Genomic DNA, 21,917 nt, shown 5'->3' on the forward strand with positions numbered 1-21,917 from the left:
TATTTTTAGACTTTTGTATTTTTATTTTAGTGGAAGATCTAAATTAGTGTTTTCTTTGTCACAGTTGTTTAACCTGGCTGAGAGCTTGGGAGGACTCGAAAGTCTTGCTGAGCTTCCGTGAGTATATTTCTGTTTTTCTCAGTATTTTAACTTTGATGTCAGCTTTAATGATTTGGCAAAAGGAGTATGGTAAAGTCAGGGATAATTCAAGATCTTGAACAATAAGAAGAACGTAGCACAATGTAATCAGAATGGACTCTACCTCAGTAGAATGGAGAGCCTGATAAAATCTGGTGGGAGCTACTTATCTGTGATCTGTGTCCTCCCAGGTTTTGCTTCCTTCTCTGTTCTGCCTGAAGGAGATTCCAGCAGTCATTCTCTTTTAGGACCATCTGACCTCTGACCCAGGGCTCCTTGTTCCACCCCCTCTGCCCTGGAGGGGAGGTTGGGGACTTTGTACTGGAAGGGCTGCTTTCAGGGCTCCCTGGGAGATGGGGAATGTGTCTCTGATGAAACACCTCCTTGACCTGGATGGTCAGAGGAAGGCCTTACTAGATAATAAGGTCGCATCCCTTTATTTTCTGCTCTCTGGGTAAACCTTGAATAGCTCCGAGTTATCTGCAGGATAAACGCAAAATCTAACTTGGTACTCCTGACCCTTCACTACCTGACCTGATCAATTCATCGAATTTTAGCAAAGCCCCAGAGGGTGTTAGAACATAACGCAGCCTGAGATCAGGCAGTCCAACAACTTATTTTACAGACAGGGAAACAAAGATTCAGAGACTTCTGATTGCTCAGATGTCACACAGGAATATGTTAGCAGCTTGACCCTTGAGGCTTTGCATCGAAACGGTAACGGGGGTTAGAAGCAGCCTGGGTCTCGACTGAGACCTGTTTCCCCAGTTACTGAACCTTTGAGCTTCAATTTTTCATCCGTAAAATGGGATTGATAATTAAAATAATGATTATCATTTATTGATTACCTGCCCCACCAAGCATTCCTGAGCTATATCCTGACTTTCTTGTATGTTACTATGACCAGATGTTGTAATTATTGCAGGAGTAAATCAGCATCATTACCTCCTAATTTTCAGCTTTAATAAGTGCACATTGTACATTTCTGTGTTTTAATTTTCGTAAACACTTCTGGAATAACTATGTTCTGGAAGCATTGTGCTGAGGAGAGTCAGGGATTACCAAAACGTAGGCACCCTGCCCTCTCATAGTGGTTTACGGTTTCTGGAGAGAGAAAGACAATTTCACAAAATTCACAGGTATATGATGCCCAAATAATGATTCAAGTAATTAAGATAACACGTATGAGTTTTTGTTAGTCCTTCCAGAAGATGCCTGCTGGGAAGTGTGGGTGCACAAGAGGGCACACTCCGCATGTGCAATTGGTTTATTTTTCATAGTAATGAAATGTCTATTACTTTAAGGCTCTCTTGAAAATAGCCCTCCCTGATGTATTTAGGGATTTGGTTTAAAGTTGCTTGGCCCTGAGACACTCCAGCTAGGCCATAACCCCGATGCCAGTGGACGAGTGAATTTAGGTCAGGGCTTGTCCGATCTATCACCTCCTTCTGTGTCTCCCAACTCGGCTGCAACTGCTGCAGCATTGCAATAAGAGGGGCGGGAAGCAGATCCAGCGTGCGCGGGGCTGGGCTCCCAGCCTGACAACATGGCGCGCGCTAACTCAGTGCCCTTAGGGAAGTTATCATCCTCTCAGTCTCAGTTTCCTCAGTTGTAGATGTGGATAACACTGAACCCAGCCCTTAGGGTTGTTGTGAGAACACGGGGGAAAAATCCCTAAGCTGTCGCCTCGATGCATACTAAGTGCCCAGTAAATGTTAACTACTATTACGAATTATTGTTTTTATTAGGCGTTTACTACATTCCAGGTCCTTGTAAGTGGTTCATATATGTTCCTTCCGTTAATGACTGTGGCAGACTTTTGAGATAGGTGTTGTATCCAATTTTGATCCATTAAAAGAATGAATTAATGCACACACATGACCTAGTAGAGTGCCCGCCTCGTGGTAAGCACACAAGACGTGATAGCTATTATTATTTCAGATACGGAAATCACTGAGAGGACAGGGAACTTTCACGAGCCCACACAGCCAGGGTGTGGAGGGGCTGTGATTCACACCCACGTCTGTTGGTCTCAGAGGCCTAAGTTCTTATTTCTACGTGTGCCCTCTCTCGTAAGGAATTAAGAGCCTGAAAAGGCAGAACATTTTAAGGAGGGTGTTTGCGTGTGAAACGTCCTTAGAGTGATAAAGGAAGGTATGCGTTTATTTACTTTGACCACGACTGAGATTTTGTTTCCACGGGTCTGAGGTGAGAGGGGAGGAGCTGCTTGGGCGTTGATCTGCGGGTCGGGTGCAGGAAGGGATGCGTTGGTGGCCGTGTGCGCACCAGGGCTCAGTGAGCCTGACGCGCCTCCTCCGTGCTGCCTCACCACGGTTTCTCCCTCCTCGGATCGCTGGCCGTCCCTGCCGTCCGCACTTGCGGGGCCTTTGCCGAAGACTGTTCTGGTTTGTGAGTTGTCACAGTCTTTAGCTCCTGCCGTGTTGTCTAGGGTAAAGGAAAGCTCTCATTCCTCCTGGTCTCCCAGTTATTACTACAGTGCCTGACGCGGTAGGCGCTTTGCCTTTCCACGTGTCGATGATGACGATGAGTTGCTAGATGGTTTTGAAAATCACTCGAGGCCTCTCTGTCATGGGTGATGTGCTGGAATTCCTACCGCTGACTGGTGGCTACTAGTGATCATGGGTTGTCTTTCCCTGATCTGCCTCAGAAGGTCCAGTTCTGGATTAATCCACTGATCCAGAGCTGGTTGGTCTTGGGGTGCATGACTTGTGGCCAAGTCCTCATTCAGGCAGGTGTTAGAATCCACACCCGGGAGGCTGTCTTTCTCTCCTGCACGGCAGTGCTTGACTGGCACCTTCAGTGTCTGCGTTGACTGGATCTTACTGATGGCATAAAAATGATAAAAGATGTGGGTTTCTACTTAAAATCATGACTAGAAAAGAAAATTTTCTTAATTCCTTATTTTTTTTGCCTGTGAAAAAGTATGGATGTATGAAGAATTTGACATTTAGATTTGAAAAAATTGAAGACGATTGCAATTTATGAGATAAAAATATCCCTCCTAAAAATATACCTAAAAATATACCTGATACAATATAGTGATCAAAAATTTGCTCACTCTTTCTTCCAGGGCAATCATGACTCATGCATTAGTGCCTAAGAGTGACAGAGATGTCCTGGGAATTAGTGACACACTGATTCGACTATCTGTGGGGTTAGAGGATAAAAAAGACCTACTGGAAGATCTAGATCAAGCTTTGAAGGCAGCAGTAAGTTTTGTTATTTTAGTGTGTGTGCGCACGTATTTCTGCTTAATCTTGGGGTGTGGGTCACGTTATTCATAGAGTGGCCTCACTGTGAACTCTGAAGATTTTCTCTCCTCTTCCTACTATAGACAGGGTGTATAAATCTGCAGAGAACTCAGTCGAAGTGCAGATTTAAAGGATGGCAGTATTCAGAAGAGAGTCCTTGGAGGAGGTGAAGTCTTTGCCTGCAGGTTTAATAATATATTTTTCTTGTGCACTGTTAATGCAGCACCCTCCAAATGCAAGTCACAACTAGCATCCCAGACCTGCTGTTAGAAGCTGCTTCCTGAGAAGATCAGATCTTCTGAATAATTGGATGGACCGTTAAGGAACCTTTGCAGAATTTTCAAGTGAAAATGTTAAGGCACCTCATTACCTTCCACGACTGTAACCTTCCAGGGAGCATCCCTGTTAGAAACAGGTCCCTGTTTCCCTTATTGCCAGCACATCAATTGTGTTAATATCTTTTATTGCTTTTGGTGTACCTTTGCCTCTGAACGAGGTGAGATTTGTGCTGCGTTTGGGGATCATGTTCTTTTTTTCATAGCTTAAGATTTATATTGATCATATTACAATATAATGGCAATTCATTTTTGATGTTGTCTGAAGAATTTAGATTATTAAATGAATGTTCACAAATCAAGTGTGATTTTTGCATATTGTTGAAAACAGCACTTAAAGCAATGGTTTACACTTAATTACCGTAAGCCAAAAATCAAATTCTTCATTTAGCCAAAACATCTGCTGTGACATTCTGCTGATTTAAGGTTGTACTTACTACTTTTTAAAACAATAAATCTAATTATCAAATGCATCCCATTGTGATATTCCTATATTATGTGGCATTAACTTGTATTCGTGGTCCCTTTTAATTCTCAACTCTCAAAGGTCTCAGCCACTTATGTTAATTTTTATAAATTCAGTTATAAATTCCAAATCTTAGTGTTTGCAGATTAGTTGTAAATTCTATATGTGGCAGGTCATAAGCCACTTTTATAGACAGAAATATTACTTTTTGTATTTTTATCTGAAATAGTAAATTTGTTGAGGCTAAAGGAAGAAATACTGAGAATCTTTTATAGTTAAGTGTATAGTCAGCAAACTGTTGTCAGTAAGTCATAAATCAAATAATTAGATTTTTAAAATTGTTTTTGTACTAAAGGCTTTCAGTCATTTGTTTTCTATCACCATTGGTTTCAGTTAAAAAAAGCATATCGTTCAACTTGACTAATAATAGTGCTGGGTAGGAGAAGAATACATAGAAGACATATGCCTATCTATTGTCCACGTTCTGAATTATACGTGTAGAGTCTGGAAATTCCGTCTCTATCTGCCTCAGCCTTTTGAGGTAGGTCATATCCCACTGTGGTCTCCGGCAGACCTGATTTCTTGCGGGTCTCGGTACCTTAGGGCTGTGGGAATAAACAAACACCAACCGAATGGGAAAAGTGAAGGTTATCTATTCTAAGCTTCAAAGGAGTCAGCTACTGTCACTTGCGTGACAGACCCAAAGGCAAGCAGAGCATAAGGAATTGTAATATCTGTTGATGTGGATGAGAAACTAAAATTTCCATATTTAAAACTCTCAGCTGACTTTTAAATGGATAACATTAAATTACTGTTTGAAAATTTAAAAAGAAAAAAAGGAAGTTAAAAACACAAAGGCAGACAGAGTGGAAAAGCTTTATAGTGTAAAAAAGGGAAGGCACCAGGTGTGCCCTGATTGGCAGCTTTGGCCTGGGGAAGCTGGGCGTCCTATGTGATCGGTCAGGGGAGCATATTTGGCTTTCTAAGCTTGGTCCTCAATTGAAAGCAGGCACAAAAGTTAGTGAAGCTGTCAGTTATTAATCAAGTCCTGGCCATTTGGGCCAATTGTTACAGAAGTTATTGTTTGGCTCCCTGGATTGTCACTAGCGACAGCAATCGAGTTTCCTGCAAGTTTTTCCACAGTTTGCCTTTTCTGGACTCCGAGGTTTGTTTGTTTGTTTTTTTCCCCTTGCCCTCCCTATCAATGGTCGCTGGGTGAAAAGTTTGTTTTCCCTTTAAGGATTTAGTTTCACAGCCTGGGTCTAGTTTCAGGCTCTCAGGGTGCTAAACCTCCTCTGGGCACAACCTTTTGGCATCTGCATCACCACTACCCATTACAAGTTGCTCCCAGGAGGTTGGAAACAGACCATAAGAGAAGGCGCTAGAATATGGGGGGAGCAAGCTCCATCCTGAAGGAGAGCCCATTGAGCTGTATCCTCCAGAATTGGAAGGTCTTCGGGTATTCCCCCATTGACCCGAGAGCGGATGATCTTTTTATGTCACACAGCCTGGCTGCAATATTCACTGGAGGATGGGGGAAAGTGTCCAGAAAATGGGACCCTAAGTGTTAGCACCATACTACAATTAGATCTATTTTGCAAAAGGACCAGGAAATGGGAAGAAATCCTGTATGGCCAGTGCTTCATCGCACTATGTCTAAATGAAGGGTTAAAGGTTGAATCTAAGACTTCAAAAATACTTCCAATATTACAAGATCTTTCTGACGCGGGGGACCTCCTCCAAATCGGGAACCAGGGGACTAAGGGAAGCCCACTTCAGAGTCCACCTCGCTCAGACACTCCAGCTTCGGCCCCACCGCTAGACCAGCTGGTGAGCCCCAAGACACCTCCACCTTTTTCCCCTACCTGACCTCTGTTTAAGCCTGAGGATGTACCAGGGCCAAACCCTTCACTGTCCCCCCACAGCAATCCCTCTCCAGGGAATTGGACTCTCCAACAACCAAAGAGCCTTCACCCTCCTCTCCCAGATAGTACAACTAGATCAGGAACCAGTTACAGAGGTGTATCCTCTAAGACAGGTGCCTGATGGTGAAGGGAAACATTAATGTGCATGTCCCCTTGTCCACCTCTGATCTGTATAGTTGGAATGCACACACCAAAGGATTGAGGGCTGACCCAGAGGAATTCATAAATCTGATAAAGGGAATCTTCTCCACTCATCATCCAATCTGGGCAATATTCACAGCCTGTTAACTACACTCCTCACGGCCGAGGAAAAGTCATCCGTTCTGTTAAAAGCTAGAGAACAAGCAGATGATGAATATGAGCCAGGACCAGACATTTGCAGGCCTAGTGAACAGGCTGTGCCAGGGGCTGACCGTGGGTGGAATCCCCATGATCCTGATCATCAAGAAAAACAAGCACGTTGTCAGGGTCTGCTTTTGAAAGCCATGAAAATAGGAAGCCAGCCACCCGTTCACTGGGCTAAATTGAGAGAGGTCCCACAAGGCCCTGAGGAAAACTCCTTCACTTTTTTTCAGAGGCTGTGAGGCTGCCTCAGGCCATATACAAATTGGGACCCTGAGGCCCAGGGCAGTACAGTGGTTCTTAATACCTATTTCGTATCTCAAATTGCTCCAGACATCCATAGAAAACTCCAAAAGTTGGCTACAGGTCCTCACAGTAACCTGCACAACTAGTAGAGGCTGCATCTAGGGTGTTCAATCACCAGGATGAAGCTGAGCATGAAGAGGAAGACAAACAGATGAAAAGGGAGGCTGCCCTCTTAGCTGTTGCCCTCCAGTCTACTGAAGGTAACCCGAGAGAGAGAAGGAAGACACCAGGGGTGAGTAACCGTGGCCCCCACCGAGGGACCAGAAAGCCACCAGCAAAGCTGGGGGCTAACCCGTGCGCGTGCTACAAACAGGAAGGGCACTGGCAGCGGGCTTGTTCAAACCGTCCCCATAGAGGGAAGGGATTGAACACGACCGAGCCGTGGCAACTTTTCCTGACTACAGACTACATGTGATGGGGCTGTGCGGCAACTCGGTTGGCTCCGGGGAGCCCAATCCTCATCTCCCCTGAGGATCCCCGGGTGACATTAACAGTGGGAGGAGAGCATGTCGAATTCTTGCTCAATACTGGAGCTATGTTCTTAGTGCTGAATACCCAAAAGGGAAACGTTTCAAAAAGAAAGTGTGACATAAAAGGAGTGTCAGGAAAAGGAGAGACCAAAAGGTTTTTGGAGCCCTTGACCTGTGAAGTTGGATCAAACTTGCTGAAGCATTCCTTTCTGTGTGTACCAGAATGCCCTGTTCGTCTGCTAGGCGGGGATATACTATCTAAATTAGGGGCCTCAATAAGCTGGGAACAGATAAAATAGAGATCCAAGTCCCCAAAAGTTGGGGAGTTGAACTTATGGCCCTATTACAGGGTCCATCAGCGCCTGAGACGAAGAGATTGCCCTAAATGTTTTAAACCGAGTTAACTGGGAAGTATGGGCACAAGGACAGGTGAGGCGAGCAGCCAGTGCCATGCCAGTAAAGGTAACATTGAAGCAGATGGATCACCGGCCCCGGGTAAAACAAGACCCTTTGAAGCCAGAAGCCATAAGAGGAATCCTTCCTGTAGTTAATAGGCTTTTAGAACAGTGATTGATCAGGCCATGTAGATCTCCGTGGAACACTCCCATTTTACCCGTTACAAAACCAAGAACAGGGGAATATAGGTTTGTTCAAGACCTTAGGGCTGTCAATTAGGCTGTCCAAGACACACATCCTGTAGTGCCTAATCCATACATTGAAAAAATATTTAATTCCAGGTATCCTCCTGTGTTTTTGATTCTCAAAAATCAAATAGTCTTTGTGAAACCAAGGATGAAGGAGTTAAAGTTTCCCTGGATTAGGATGAAACTGCACCTGTGCCCACAAGGTTAACATGGGAGACAAAGTAACCACAGTGTCTGAGCTGGCCTTGCAGAAGGGCAGGAGGACTGCTGACAAAGGGAGTAGCTTGCTGACAGCGCTCCGCCTGGCTAAGCATCTCGCGGGAGCATTAAGCAGTTGCCCCTGTGCAGAAGACTCTTCCAGCTTCAGCCCCCAAGGCCGCATACACCCCCTCCCTGTCTTATTCTCACAATGTGCTTTGGGAAAACGCTTAGAACTGCATGTAGGCAGACTACTCCGTGACCGGTAGAAAGAATAACTTGTTCTCTGCCCAGACTGTTCCTCTGTCCCAGATAAAGAAGTAACTGAGAGTTTTTAGATTCCTCAGGAATGTTGCATTCAGCAGATCTGCTATGGAGAAGCGCCCAGCGTTCTGCAGTCATCTATGATCTGACACTCCTGAGTCCCCTCCCCAATCCCATTTGCCTTATACATCATTTCCAAATCAGTTCCCCTTTAGGATGGGTTTTTTAGGGTGATAGTCCCCCATCTTCCGATATGCCAGCTTATCGCTTATTAAAGTTCTTTCTCTACCACCACCTGCTTGGCCTTTTATCTTGCTGCAAGCAAATTGAGCACTTGCTCGGTAGCATTTATAAAAGGCAAAACAACCAAAATTGTGAACAGTGATTTTGTTAAGCGGTGAGAGTGGTCCCCTCTTGTTTTGACAGCCTGGCATCCGTTTACCCTCCTTCAGGGGCATATACCCTGTCCCCATGATTGATTACTGGTTTAGTGGAGAGCTCTAGCAGTGAGCACAGATTAACCTAAACCAATCCACTTATCTGGTCTCCTGACCATAGTGCTGGTTCCAGGTGAACACCTGACTTAACCCAGAACACTCAGAATGAATCTCAGAACTATTATGGGAATTACTAGAAAAGATACATTCTCATTCCCTTGTGACTTGAGCCTGAAAGCATGTAACGTGGAGCTGCTGCAGCCATCTCACCACCACGAGGGGACACCTATCTGAGAATGAAACCCCCTGGAGAAGGCATCTCTGAGACATGGACAGAAACCCAACACCGGGTAGTATTTTTGAGATGTGGATCCAGTTATCCCAGAAGCTAGACCTATGCCAGGACATGTCCGTCACATGAGCCAATACATTTCTTCTCCTTCCCCTCCTCTTTCTTCTTCTTCTTCTGCTTTTTTTTTCTTTTTTATCGTTAAGCCAGTTTTTCTTTTATTGTCTTGTTACTACTGCTCTGTTAACTGCAAGAGTCACATCTGATACTGAAATGAAGGAAACATTTACTTATAATGGATAATGAAACTTTACATTTTCATTCTTTCAAGTTGTACATAATAATATTGCCATATTTATAGGTTTGATATTGGATTGATATTAGGGTTCTGCAGAGAAACAGAATCAATAGGATATATATAAACATAGACAAACAGACTGGAGACCCAAGGAAAGCCAGTTATGCTATTCAAGTCCAAAGGCTGTCTGCTGGAGAATTCTTTTTTTTTAATTTTTTGTTTATTGCAGTAACCTTGGTTTATAACATTGTAAAAATTTCAGGTGTACATCATTATAGTTCTATTTCTGCATAGATTACATCATGTTCACCACCAAAATGCTAATTACAACCCGTCACCACACACATGTACCGAATTATCCCTTTCACCCTCCTCCCTCCCCCCTTCCCCTCTGGTAACCACCAATCCAATCTCTGTCTCTATGTGTTTGTTTATTGTTGTTATTATCTACTATTTAATGAAGGAAATCATATGGTATTTGACCTTCTCCCTCTGACTTATTTCGCTTAGCATAATACCCTCAATGTCCATCCATGTTGTCACAAATGGCTGGATTTCATCATTTCTTATGGCTGAGTAGTATTCCATTGTGTATATATACCACATCTTCTTCATCCATTTGTCCCTTGATGGGCACTTAGGTTGCTTCCAAGTCTTGGCTATTGTGAATAACACTGCAATGAACACAGGGGTGCATGTACCTTTACAAATTGGTGTTTTCAAGTTCTTTGGGTAAATACCCAACAGTGGAATAGCTGGATCATATGGTAGTTCTATCCTTGATTTTTTGAGGAATCTCCATACTGTTTTCCATAGTGGCTGCACCAGTTTGCACTCCCACCAGCGGAGTATGCGAGTTCCCTTCTCTCCACGTCCTCTCCAACACATGTTGTTTCCTTTCTTGTTAATTATAGCCATTCTGACGGGCGTGAGGTGATATCTCATTGTAGTTTTGATTTGCATTTCCCTGATAGTGATTTTGAACATCTTTTCATGTGCCTGTTGGCCATCTGTATATCTTCTTTGGAGAAATGTCTGTTCAGGTCTTTTGCCCATTTTTTAATTGGGTTGGTAGTTTTTTTGTTGTTGAGATGCATGAGTTCTTTATATATTTTGGAGGTTAAGCCCTTATCAGATGTATGGTTTGCAAATATCTTCTCCCAATTGTTAGGTTGTCTTTTCGTTTTGTTGATGGTTTCCTTTGCTGTGCAGAAGCTTTTTAGTTTGATGTAGTCCCATTTGTTTATTTTTTCTATTGTTTCCCTTGCCTGGTCAGACATGGTGTTTGAAAAGATGTTGCTAAGACCAATGTCGAAGAGCATACTGCCTATGTTTTCTTCTAGAAGTTTCACAGTTTCAGGTCTTACATTCAAGTCTTTAATCCATTTGGAGTTAATTTTTGTGTATGGTGTAAGGTAAGCGTCTACTTTCATTTTTTTGCATGTGGCTATCCAGTTTTCCCAACACCATTTGTTGAAGAGACTTTCTTTTCCCCATTGTATGTTCTTGGCTCCTTTGCCAAAGATTAGCTGTCCATAGATGTGTGGGTTTATTTCTGGGCTTTCGATTCTATTCCATTGATCTGTGTGTCTGTTTTTGTGCCAGTACCATGCTGTTTTGGTTACTATAGCTTTGTAGTATATTTTGAAATCAGGGAGTGTGATACCTCCAGCTTTGTTCTTTTTTTCCCAGGATTCCTTTATCTATTTGGGGTCTTTTGTTGTTCCATATAAATTTTAGGATGCTTTGTTCTATTTCTGTGAAAAATGTTGTTGGAACTTTGATAGGGATTGCATTGAATCTATAGATGGCTTTAGGAAGTACGGACATCTTAACTATGTTAATTCTTCCAAAACAAGAGAACGGAATATCTTTCCATTTCTTTGTGTCTTCTTCAATTTCTTTTAGAAATGTTTTATAGTTTTCAGTGTACAGATCTTTCACCTCTTTGGTTAAGTTTATTTCTAGGTATTTTATTCTTTTTGTTGCAATTGTAAATGGGATGGTATTTTTAATTTCTCTTTCTGCTACTTCATTGTTAGTGTACAGAAATGCAACTGATTTTTGTATGTTGATTTTGTATCCTGCAACTTTACCATATTTGTTTATTACTTCTAAAAGTTTTCTGGTGGATTCTTTAGGGTTTTCTATATATAAAAACATGTCATCTGCAAATAGTGACAGTTTCACTTCTTCCTTTCCAATTTGGATCCCTTTTATTTCTTTCTCTTGCCTGATTGCTCTGGCTAGGACTTCCAGTACTATGTTAAGTAGGAGTGGTGAGAGTGGGCATCCTTGTCTGGTTCCTGTTCTTAGAGGGATAGCTTTCAGTTTTTCACCATTAAGGATGATATTAGCTGTGGGTTTCTCATATATGGTCTTTATTATGTTGAGGTACTGTCCTTCTATACCCATTTTATTCAGAGTTTTTATCATAAATGGATGCTGTATCTTGTCAAATGCTTTCTCTGCATCTATTGAGATGATCATGTGATTTTTATTCTTCGTTTTATTAGTATGGTGTATTACGTTGATTGATTTGCGAATGTTAAACCATCCCTGCATCCCTGGAATAAATCCCACTTGATCATGGTGTATAATCTTTTTAACGTATTGTTGTATGCGATTTGCTAGTATTTTGTTGAGGATTTTTGCATCGATGTTCATCGGTGATATTGGCCTGTAATTTTCTTTTTTTTTGTGTTGTCCCTGTCTGGTTTTGGTATCAGGGCAATGTCAGCTTCGTAGAATGAGTTAGGGAGCTTCCTCCTCTCCTCAATTTTTTGGAAGAGTTTGAGAAGGATAGGTATTAAGTCTTCTTTGAATGTTTGGTAGAATTCACCAGGGAAGCCGTCTGGTTCTGGACTTTTATTTTTGGGGAGGTTTGTGATTACTGTTTTGATCTCCTTACTGGTGATTGGTCTATTCCAATTCTCTACTTCTTCTTGATCCAGTTTTGGAAGGTTGTGTGATTCTAAGAATTTATCCATTTCTTCCAGATTGTTGAATTGGTTGGCATATAGCTTTTCATAGTATTCTTTTATAATCTTTTGTATTTCTGAGGTGTCTGTTTGGAGAATTCTTTATTTTTGAAGGAAGTCAAATTTTTTGTTTTATTTAAGCCTTCAACTGATTGGATGAGGCCCACCCGCATTATGGAGGGCAATTTGCTTTACTTAAAGTACACCAATTTAAGTGTTAATCTCATCCAGAGACACCCTCACAGAAACATCCAGAATAATGTTGGATCAAATATCTGGGCACTGTGGCCCAGCCAAGTTGATACATAAAATTAACCATCACAGATGCCAAGTAATAATAATGGCCGATTTTTATTCAGCTCTTCCTGTGTGCTTGATACTTGGCTAAGCATTTTACAAGCATCATTTCAATTAATTCTCATATAATTACTTGAGCTATCTTGTTTTTGTAAATTATAAATGAGGAACCAACATTAAAGGAAATAAAACCTTAAAGAAATGTGTCTAAGATGATACAGCTAGTAGATGGTAGAGCCAGGACATGAGCCTGGTTTGTGTGATTCTAAAGCCCATGGTCTTAACAAACTTGCTGTACTGCCACTTCAAGTCTATCCATCTGTTTGCCAGGCTTTGGTCATTTTTAGCTGAGTAAGTTAGCAGCTTGAACAATACAAATTTATCATCTTTTATTTCTGAAGGTTAGAAGTCTGACACGGGTGTCACTGGACTAAAATCAAGATATTATCAGCCAGGCCGTGTTCCTCTCTGGAGGCTCTAGGGGAGAATCCATTTCCTTGGTCATCTGGGTTGTTGGGAGAATTCAGTTCCTTATAGTTATAGGACTGAGATCCCCAATTTCTTCCCAGCTGTCATCTGAGGGCTGTTCCAGGGTCTAGAGGCCACCATATTCTTTGATGGTGGCCCGCTTCCTCCATCTTCAAAGTCAGCAGTGCGGCAAGTCCCTCTCATGCTTTAAATCTCTCCTCCTTTTTCCATCTCATCTCTCTGAGCAAGTTGGGAAAGATTCTCCACTTTTAAGGACTCATATGATTAGGTTGAGCTCACTTGGATAATCCAAGGTGATCTCCCGTCTCAAGGCCCTTGATCTTAATCATGTTTGCAAAGTTCCTTTTACTACAAAAGGTCACATATTCATGGGTTCTGAGGATTAGGATGGGACATCTTTGGGGGGCCATTATGCTGCCTACAACAACTTTCCAATTTTAACATTTTCTTATTTTATGGGAATTAATAATGAACAAAAATAAGACAGAGGGAATTTGGAGAGGCAGCACCTTGGTTTCCCATGTTTAGAAACAATTTTGAAAATAGCTACACCGGTGGGTAAAAGTTCTTCCCCGAGCAGTAGGGAGAGGGCATGGTCTGGAGAAGCCCTACATACTTCTACCTGCCTGAAGGCCCTCCTCTTGCTGGAGTATTCCAGGAGTCAAGAAACAGCTGAGAGGGGGTAGGGGTGGGGGTTCTGGCTAATGAGGGGTGGGTTCAGTGCTAGATCTTCAGGTTCTTCTGGAAAGGTTTATAATCCGTGTGAGTACTCTCTAGTCTGGCCTCTAGCCTTCAGGTTGCAGAATCAAGTGGATTATGTTTTAGACTGGTTATCCCTCACCAAAGTTGGGGTGATGATCTACAGCACTGCTTCCTTCCTACTCCCAGGTCACATCCAAGGTTGACTGAGCCTTAAGATCTTCCTCAGACATTGGTGAATTCCTCCTCACTCCTCAGACCTACAATAACCAGGCCCTACGCTCTGGGTTGAGCTGGATCTAACCTGGTGGAAAGAAGAGGCAGTGTCCTTTAGACCAGCACCCCCATTTTGTAGGGGATAACCAATCTGAAACAATACACTTGATTTTTTCATCTGGATACCAGATGCCAGATTTCCTAAATATATGGGAGGAACAGGTTCATATAAAGAGGGAAAATGAGAACCCTCAGCTCTGGATGGCCCTCTGCTGCCCCACTCACTAATCTGCTGGAAAATGTATTGTCAGAACTATAGAAGGAGAGTATTGTGCTAAACACAAGTTCAGTATAATTATTATGAACTATAATTATTTTAACTTGGAGGGCCACATATTTTATAATACTGTGAAGCATACTTCATATTATGTGTCACATACTACCTCTAGAATACATTGTACTTTTTTTCAAACACAGAATAGGGTACAAGTATGGACTCTGGAGCCACATGGCCTGAATTTGAATCCTTGTTTTACTTCACATGTGACTTTAGGCAAATTACTTAATCTCTTCTCTATTTCCTCATCTCTAAAACAGGGATAATAATGGCAGCTACTTACTTGGATTATTTTGAACAATAACTGATAGAATATTTGTAAAGTACTTAGCGCAGTGTCTGACATGTACTAACACTCCCTAAATAGTGATAGTTATCACTAGAATTATGTTGCTTTAAAAAATTGAAAAAAGAACTCATCACTGAGAGAGCACAGTTATTATCTCCATGGTATTGAGAAGGGACTTGAAAGTGGTCACATAGCCAATTACAGTGGATCCAAGACCAGAGCCCATTTCCGGCCTCCATCCTGATCATGCTCTTGTTTCTGAGTCTCCACCTAGCCTGTGTAAACAGTGATGTAGGGTGATTTTTTTCTTCCAGTTTTAGGGATAATCTTTAGAAGAGAAGTATTTGTCTTGTCTCTCCATGCCCCAAATCAGTTATGACCAAATTTGACTACATTTTTGCTTTGCTATAGCAAAAGACACTTCAAAATCTCTCTCTTCTGATTTTTCACTTATTCAAACTGGTAATGTTTTTAAATTTGCTGGAAATTGTGATAATGTGTTTTCCTGATTATTTGTTTTCAAAAAGACATCAATAATCCTTGGTGAATCTTCAAGCACATCTGGTCTGGTGCCCAGAGATTCATTAATAATGCCGGGACCAGGAAACTGCAGTTGGCTCCTAGGGGGTCGGGGGCACTTTCCAACCCAGTGCCCCCAACTCCAGACAAAGCAACTCACTGAAGTTTTTCATGTTTCACTGAAGTTCTCAGCAAACATAGTCAACAAGATTATGTTGTCAATGAGTTTGTTTCTAGATAAGCATATCCTGCTCAGTTGCCAGGAGAGATTATTTTAGGAACGTTCTTTTTTTTTTTCTTTTTCCTTCTCCCTTCTTCTTCCTCTTTTTTTTTGTGAGGAAGATCGGCCCTGAGCTAACATCTGCCAATCCTCCTCTTTTTTTGCTGAGGAAGACTGGCCCTGGGCTAACATCCATGCCCATCTTCCTCTACTTTATATGGGACGCTGCCACAGCATGACTTGACAAGTGGTGCCTCGGTGTGTGCCCGGGATCCGAACCGGCGAACCCGGGGGGATTAAAAATGGCGAACCCAGGCCGCCGCAGCGGAGCGCATGCACTTAACCGCTTGTGCCACTGGGCCGGTCCCCCTTCTCCCTTCTTTTAATCATTCTCCCAGACATTTGATTTCAGGAGATAATATTTGATACATAAAAAGCAGAAAAACAAATAACCTACAAAACTGTAATATTCACAGGGGCCAGGCTGGTGGCATAGTGGTTAAGTGAGCGCACTCCACTTCGGTGGCCTGGAGTTTGTGGGTTCTGAAACCCAGGCGCGCACCAACGCACCGCTTGTCAAGCTGTGCTGTGGCAGTGTCCCATATAAAGTGGAGAAAGATGGGCACGGATGTTAGCCCAGGGCCAGTCTTCCTTGGCAAAAAGAGGAAGATTGGCATTGCATGTTAGCTCAGGGCTAATCCTCCTCACACACACAAAAAAACTGTAATATTCACAAAGTCTACTCTTTTGATTTACACAAAATAACGTTTGGAAACAATCGTCCCCTTTGTACAAATTCTCTCAAAAAATGTCTGAGAGGATGATTTGTAAATGCAAGAAAAGATATAAATGTTATATTCTCTTTATTTTTCCTTAATTCTCGCTTTTGTTTCCTTAAACCCAAATTTTATCAATACCTGTGGATATTTTTGTTTTATTTTCTACGCGGCATTAGTTTCACCTTTCCCAAATGTGTCTTATCATTCAGCAGGCTGGTCCAGGCTTGTAACCAGGCGGTGGCAGAGTTCTCAGTGACAGTGGAGATGAGCCCAGAATTGGCACAGCCTCACTTGCACTGCATTCTGTTGACCAAAGCAAGTCACAAGGCCAGTCCAGATTCAAGGAGGGGGAAATAGACTCCACCTCTTTATGGGAGGAGCTGAAAATCACATTGCCAAAGGTGTGGGTACAGGGAGGGGGTGAGTGATTGGGGACCTTTTTGCAATTAATACATCACAATCATGAAGGAAGTGACCTCTGAAACATATATTTATTCTTCTGGAACCTATCAGATGCTGTCTCTGGCCATGGTAGAGCTTCTTAAGATACACTGAAGACAGTGAATAAATCTTTCTTTCCGACAGAGACCGGCCTAACCCGTAAGTCCCCAAAGGGAGACTGATATATGGTATTTAGTAATTTATATTCTATTTATTAAAAAACTTATTTGTGTTAGGGATCCTCAAAAATGGGTCTCGGGCTGGTCTTCCTACATTCACTCCATCAAGGGAGGAAAATAATATTGTGAAAAAAATGACTAATAAGTATGTATCCTCTATAAACTAATAAATAGCAAATCCATCCTGCATTACTTAAAAAGATATTACTTAAGTAAATATTTAAGCTAACGAAATATTGACTATTTGTAACTTCATCTCCTCTATTTTAAAATGATGTCCTGGATACTTTCAGATAGAACTCATGGCTCTCTAAATTCTGGAGAATTTGCTAATTTCTCTGCCTGAAAAACTCTGATTTGTTCACCAACATCATCTACAATTCTATGATTAATTCTGAGAACATATTCATAGGAAAAAAGCCGGGGAGAATGAGTGAATTTTGTGTGAAATGCAGTGGGTAAAACAGAAGGGATTTGCAAAGCAGAAAATAGTGATTTTTATGAGCTGGTGAGTTTTGGCATCTACACTGATTTTTATTGAATGTTTTTTTTGTTGAAGATGCGCTTCCTTCCCCCAGAGCACAGTTTCTTCTCTCGTTGATCTGACTCTCGGTCAAGAGGTCATCTGGTCTTTGTGACGTGAAAATCTGCTGCACTACAAGGAAAGTCACACTGTGCTTTAATAATATTTCCTTTTGCTGGAGGATCAAAATTTATGTGGAACAAAATTTATGAAACAGTTTACTAAGAAGGTAGATTATTACTGCAGCTGACAGAGTGAGTGATACATGGAGGAGATAGATAAATGCCTTTAAGCCATTAAAAAAAATCACATTTCTTGTGCTTTCTTTATCCGGAAAGAACTTCCTTAAACATTTCTTAAAGATATAAAAGGAAAAACTCACCTAATCTGTCTTGTTTCTTTCTGTAATCAAGATCATATTTATTTCCTCTGAAAAAATACTTTAATTTTGTCTCCCTTTGCTTTTGTATTCCACAATCTATTTGGGGTGTGTGATGGTGGGAAGCCCAAAAAGATCATTTGTCTTGGGGATTTCATTCAAAAAGGGTCTGAAATTTAGACTTTTAAATATTATTTCAAAATGAAACAGAGACATACGCAGGTTGGAATATTTAAAATATGCTACACTTTTGTAACCTTATATTTTTGCATTACTTTACTTTTTAATACGTTGAGAGCCTCAAAATTGAAATCTCTCTCGACTTGTGAGAGGCATTGCTTTCTTTGAATCAGAATTTCCGTTCTTTGTTTTTATTGCCATCTGTCAAAATCTAATCCATCCTTTACAAGCCAGCTCATATTATCTTCCCATTAGGCCATCTCTGGTCTTTTTAGCTGGAAATAATCTCTCTCCTCTGTGATCCCGTATTACTGATATGTACACCTTATATCTTTAGATTAGCCTGTAGGCCTCATGCTAGCAAGAGCCTTGTCTTTTTCTTCCATTATGTACCTGGAAATTAAAAACATAGATTGTTGAGGCTGGCCTAGTGGCATAGTGGTTAAGTGCCCGCTCTCCGCTTCAGTGGCCCAGGGTTCGCAGGTTTGGATCCTGGTTGTGCACCAACACGCCGCTTGTCAAGCCGTGCTGTGGCGGCATCCCATATAAAGTAGAGGAAGATGGGCACGGATGTTATGAATGTTAGCCCAGGGCCAATCTTCCTCAGCAAAAGGAGGAGGATTGGCATTGGATGTTAGCTCAGGGCTGGTCTTCCTGACACACACATGCACAAAACCCCCCAAAAAACACATAGATTGTCTTCGAATGGAGGTCTATGATTACTGTATTTCATGAGAGGCATCTTTTATTAATTTTTATTATTCTCTGTCTCTCCATCTCTCTCTCTTTCTTGGTCTCTGTTTCTGTCTCTCTCTCACTTTCTCTCCTCTGTGTGATGGCTAGCTGAAACTCATATTGGGACAAAATGCTTTACGTGATGTGAAGCCAATATTTCTGAGCTCAGAGTAATTTTCAAAGTAGAACATGGGATTTCTGAAGTGTAATCAGTCTTCGCAGAATTGGGTTAGGTGTTCTATCCATTTTCAAAGATTTCCCTTACCATAGCCTCTCTAATATCAGTCTAATTTAGTGCGAAAGCTCAAGAGGTCTCTGCTCAACTAGAAAATCATTCCTCTGGACATAATCTTGACTACTTGCAACGTGGCTAGTGACATCCTCGCTGCAGTGGCAGAAGAAAACATTGCCTGGAGCTCTCAAAGGTCATTGAGCGGATGTCTAGTTACACTCTAGATTATATTTGGCAACATTACTACCAGATGTTTTCATTCTGGTTATGTTTCAAGTTTTATTTCTCTACCCCTCCTCACCTTTATGGGTTCTATCCACACTAAATTATGATGCCTCTAGGAAACCTTAGCATCACAGAATGTATTGGTCCTGAGTTGGGTTCCTCAAGACAGTAGTTTTAGCACATCAGCCAGCTCTTGGTTGTATAGGTGACATTTCCTCAGGCTCTCCAAGGGCCAGGAAGGTGAGCTTGTGTATTGGGTGGATTTCTCCCAATGAGAAATAGCAATAGGGTGAGTATAGCAATTTCCCTTTGGACAAGAGAGTTAGTTTGCCCTGCAGAACCCTTGAGAAGGTCAGGAATTGGAGATATCAGATAATGTAGGAATAAAGTGGTATGTAAAGGGCCCCAGATGGGGGAATTATTCAACAGTCTGTAAAAGGAGCAGTTAGCTTGACCTGATCTCCTGCCCCTTGCTGGCTAATTAGGTTACTACGCCTCTTCCCTCCTCCAGGAGCTGGGAGAGTTAGTCTTTGAAGAAAGTGAAACCAAGGGATTTACAAAAACAGGCAGTGGGCTGGATTTAGCTCTGTGGACGTAGTTCACTGACCCTGAAATTGTTAGCTAAGGAGCACTAGACAGGTGAGTAAAGCCTTCAGCATGACACATCCAAACAAATCACCAGAAAAAAGAAAGTCATTGCAGGAAGCAGAGACAATGCTGAGAGCAGAAGAAAACTTCAAAGAAATTAACGTCATTATCCTTGGAGAGATACTAAACGTATGACATCCATTAATCAAGAACAGGATACAATAAAAAAGGAACAATCAGAATATGAAAGATCCCCAAGAAATTAAAACTATAATAGCTAAATAAAAACAAATTCAAAAGAAGAGTCAGCAGATAAAAGTTCAGACAAACTCTAGGAAAATACAAGATAAAGACATAGATAATAACAGGGAAAAGATAAGAAAGTAAAGATAACGTTATTTCTGGAGGTTCAACATGCTACTAACATATGTTCCAGCAGGAGAACATAAGCAGACAGGAAGGAATCATCAGTTAGATAGTACTGGAAAATTCCCCAGAATTGAAACACTTGGGACTCCAGATTGAAAAAGGCTACTAAGTTTCCAGCACAAGAAATAATGGCAACCTCTTTCCAGGGCTAATCATGGTCTTTCAATACCAGAAAAAAAATACTCCAAAATTTTCTAAGAGAAAAGTGTTTACTTGCAAAGGATAGCATCAGAAAACAATAGCATCAGACATGTCGACAGGAATTTGAAAACTAGAAGACACATTTTATATATAAGAGATTATCAATCAGGTATTATAGTGGAACAAAGCCATTGTCAGACGTGTAAACTCCTGAACCTTTATCTCCTACACATTCTTCCTCAGGAAGACACTGAAAAATATATCTTCAACAAAATAAGGAAGTAAACTAGGAAAAAGAAGATTTTGGACTTAGGAAACAGGAGATCCAAAACAAGAGAGGTGAAGGGAATTTTCAAGATGCCAGCGAAGGGGACTCCCAGGCTAATGCAGGGCCTGCAGAGCAGTGTCCCGATTGGAGCAGGTGGTCAGGGTACGGCAGGGGTGCTGTTTCCAGCAAAACATGCAGAACTGAGACGTTATCTGGCAGGTTTGGTGGAATTGAAAATTGTATTGCAAGACATTTTATAGAGCTGCTGGAGCGTGTTGGAAATGAAACAAATGAAAAAATAAGGAGGCTATCATCAACTCCTGGAAACACAAATTTGTACAAGGAAGAAAATGTGATCCTAGTACTTCACTTGACTCAGCAGTGATGAGTATTTACATCATTATAATAATGAAACTTCAGCATTTGGATTTAAATGAGGGAGAAAGAGAAAGAGAGCAAGGGAAGGAATAAATATTACAATTATATAGGCAGAAATAGAAGAAGGGGAAGAGAGTGAGTAAAATCATTTACCATATTGGAAAGTTAGTAAATAACTTTAAATTGATGAGTTGAGAGATAGTGACACATGCATACCATTTAGAGTTTTGAAAGTAAGTATTAAAGAAACTGGAAACGTTTCTTTGCACGTTAAAACTGCAAACAGGACAAGAAGGGTGGCAGGCAAGGAGAACAAGGAACTGCTTTTTTGTTGTTGTTGTTATAAGCCTTTTAGCATTACATAAACCTAAAAAAAAAATTGTAAATGTAGTACTTCAATTGAAAATTAGAATTAATTAAAACAATCTATTGGGGAAAAGTTCTGTGTATAATTGGTTCTTCCTGGTTTCACATCAGATCCATCTGAAAGAAATGGTGGTAGATATTTTACAGTCCTAGAATTTAGATGTAAAGGTACATTAGATAATTAAAAATAAAAACTAGAAATCCTAGGAAAGTCCATTGACAATGGTTAAGAGCCGCCATACACTTTTCATAACCTTTTAGCAGGATGTGCTGAAATGATCAAAATCCTTGTGTAAAAGATTGCATATTAGAACTAGATGAGATCCTAGAAATCCTTTCATATTTTATCATTTGTTCTTTAAAAATACTTTACATTGAAGAAATGTCTATTAGCTCGAATAAAATGCTGTGAAATATGTTTCACAACCAGAAGTTGATTCTATGAAAATCCAAGTTGTTTTTACACAATAGTACTGTTGAGGGACCGAATCAAGTTTGCGCAAGTCACTACTTGTTCATTTTATTAGTTAATTTATTCTACTTATATAGAACAATATTAAGATTGACTCCTTCACATAAGAGTTGCCCCATACACTGGGATCCTATTTTAGTGACCTGAGAATTAGCACTGTCTTTCAATTCC

The 21,917-nt window shown here is 41.2% G+C and overlaps 1 protein-coding gene across 1 annotated transcript in view; it reads left to right on the top strand.

Annotated features, from left to right (window-relative positions):
* Window positions 1-21,917, top strand: part of LOC131405034 (cystathionine gamma-lyase-like) — a 59,222-nt gene that overhangs the window by 20,707 nt on the left and 16,598 nt on the right. Inside the window, exons 10-11 of the mRNA XM_058540321.1 lie at window positions 65-117; window positions 3,230-3,386. Of these exons, the coding sequence (XP_058396304.1) occupies window positions 65-117; window positions 3,230-3,386 (210 nt within the window). The remainder of the gene's footprint in view (window positions 1-64; window positions 118-3,229; window positions 3,387-21,917) is intronic.

Source organism: Diceros bicornis, chromosome 4, assembly GCF_020826845.1.
Source record: "Diceros bicornis minor isolate mBicDic1 chromosome 4, mDicBic1.mat.cur, whole genome shotgun sequence".
NCBI lineage: Eukaryota > Metazoa > Chordata > Mammalia > Perissodactyla > Rhinocerotidae > Diceros > Diceros bicornis.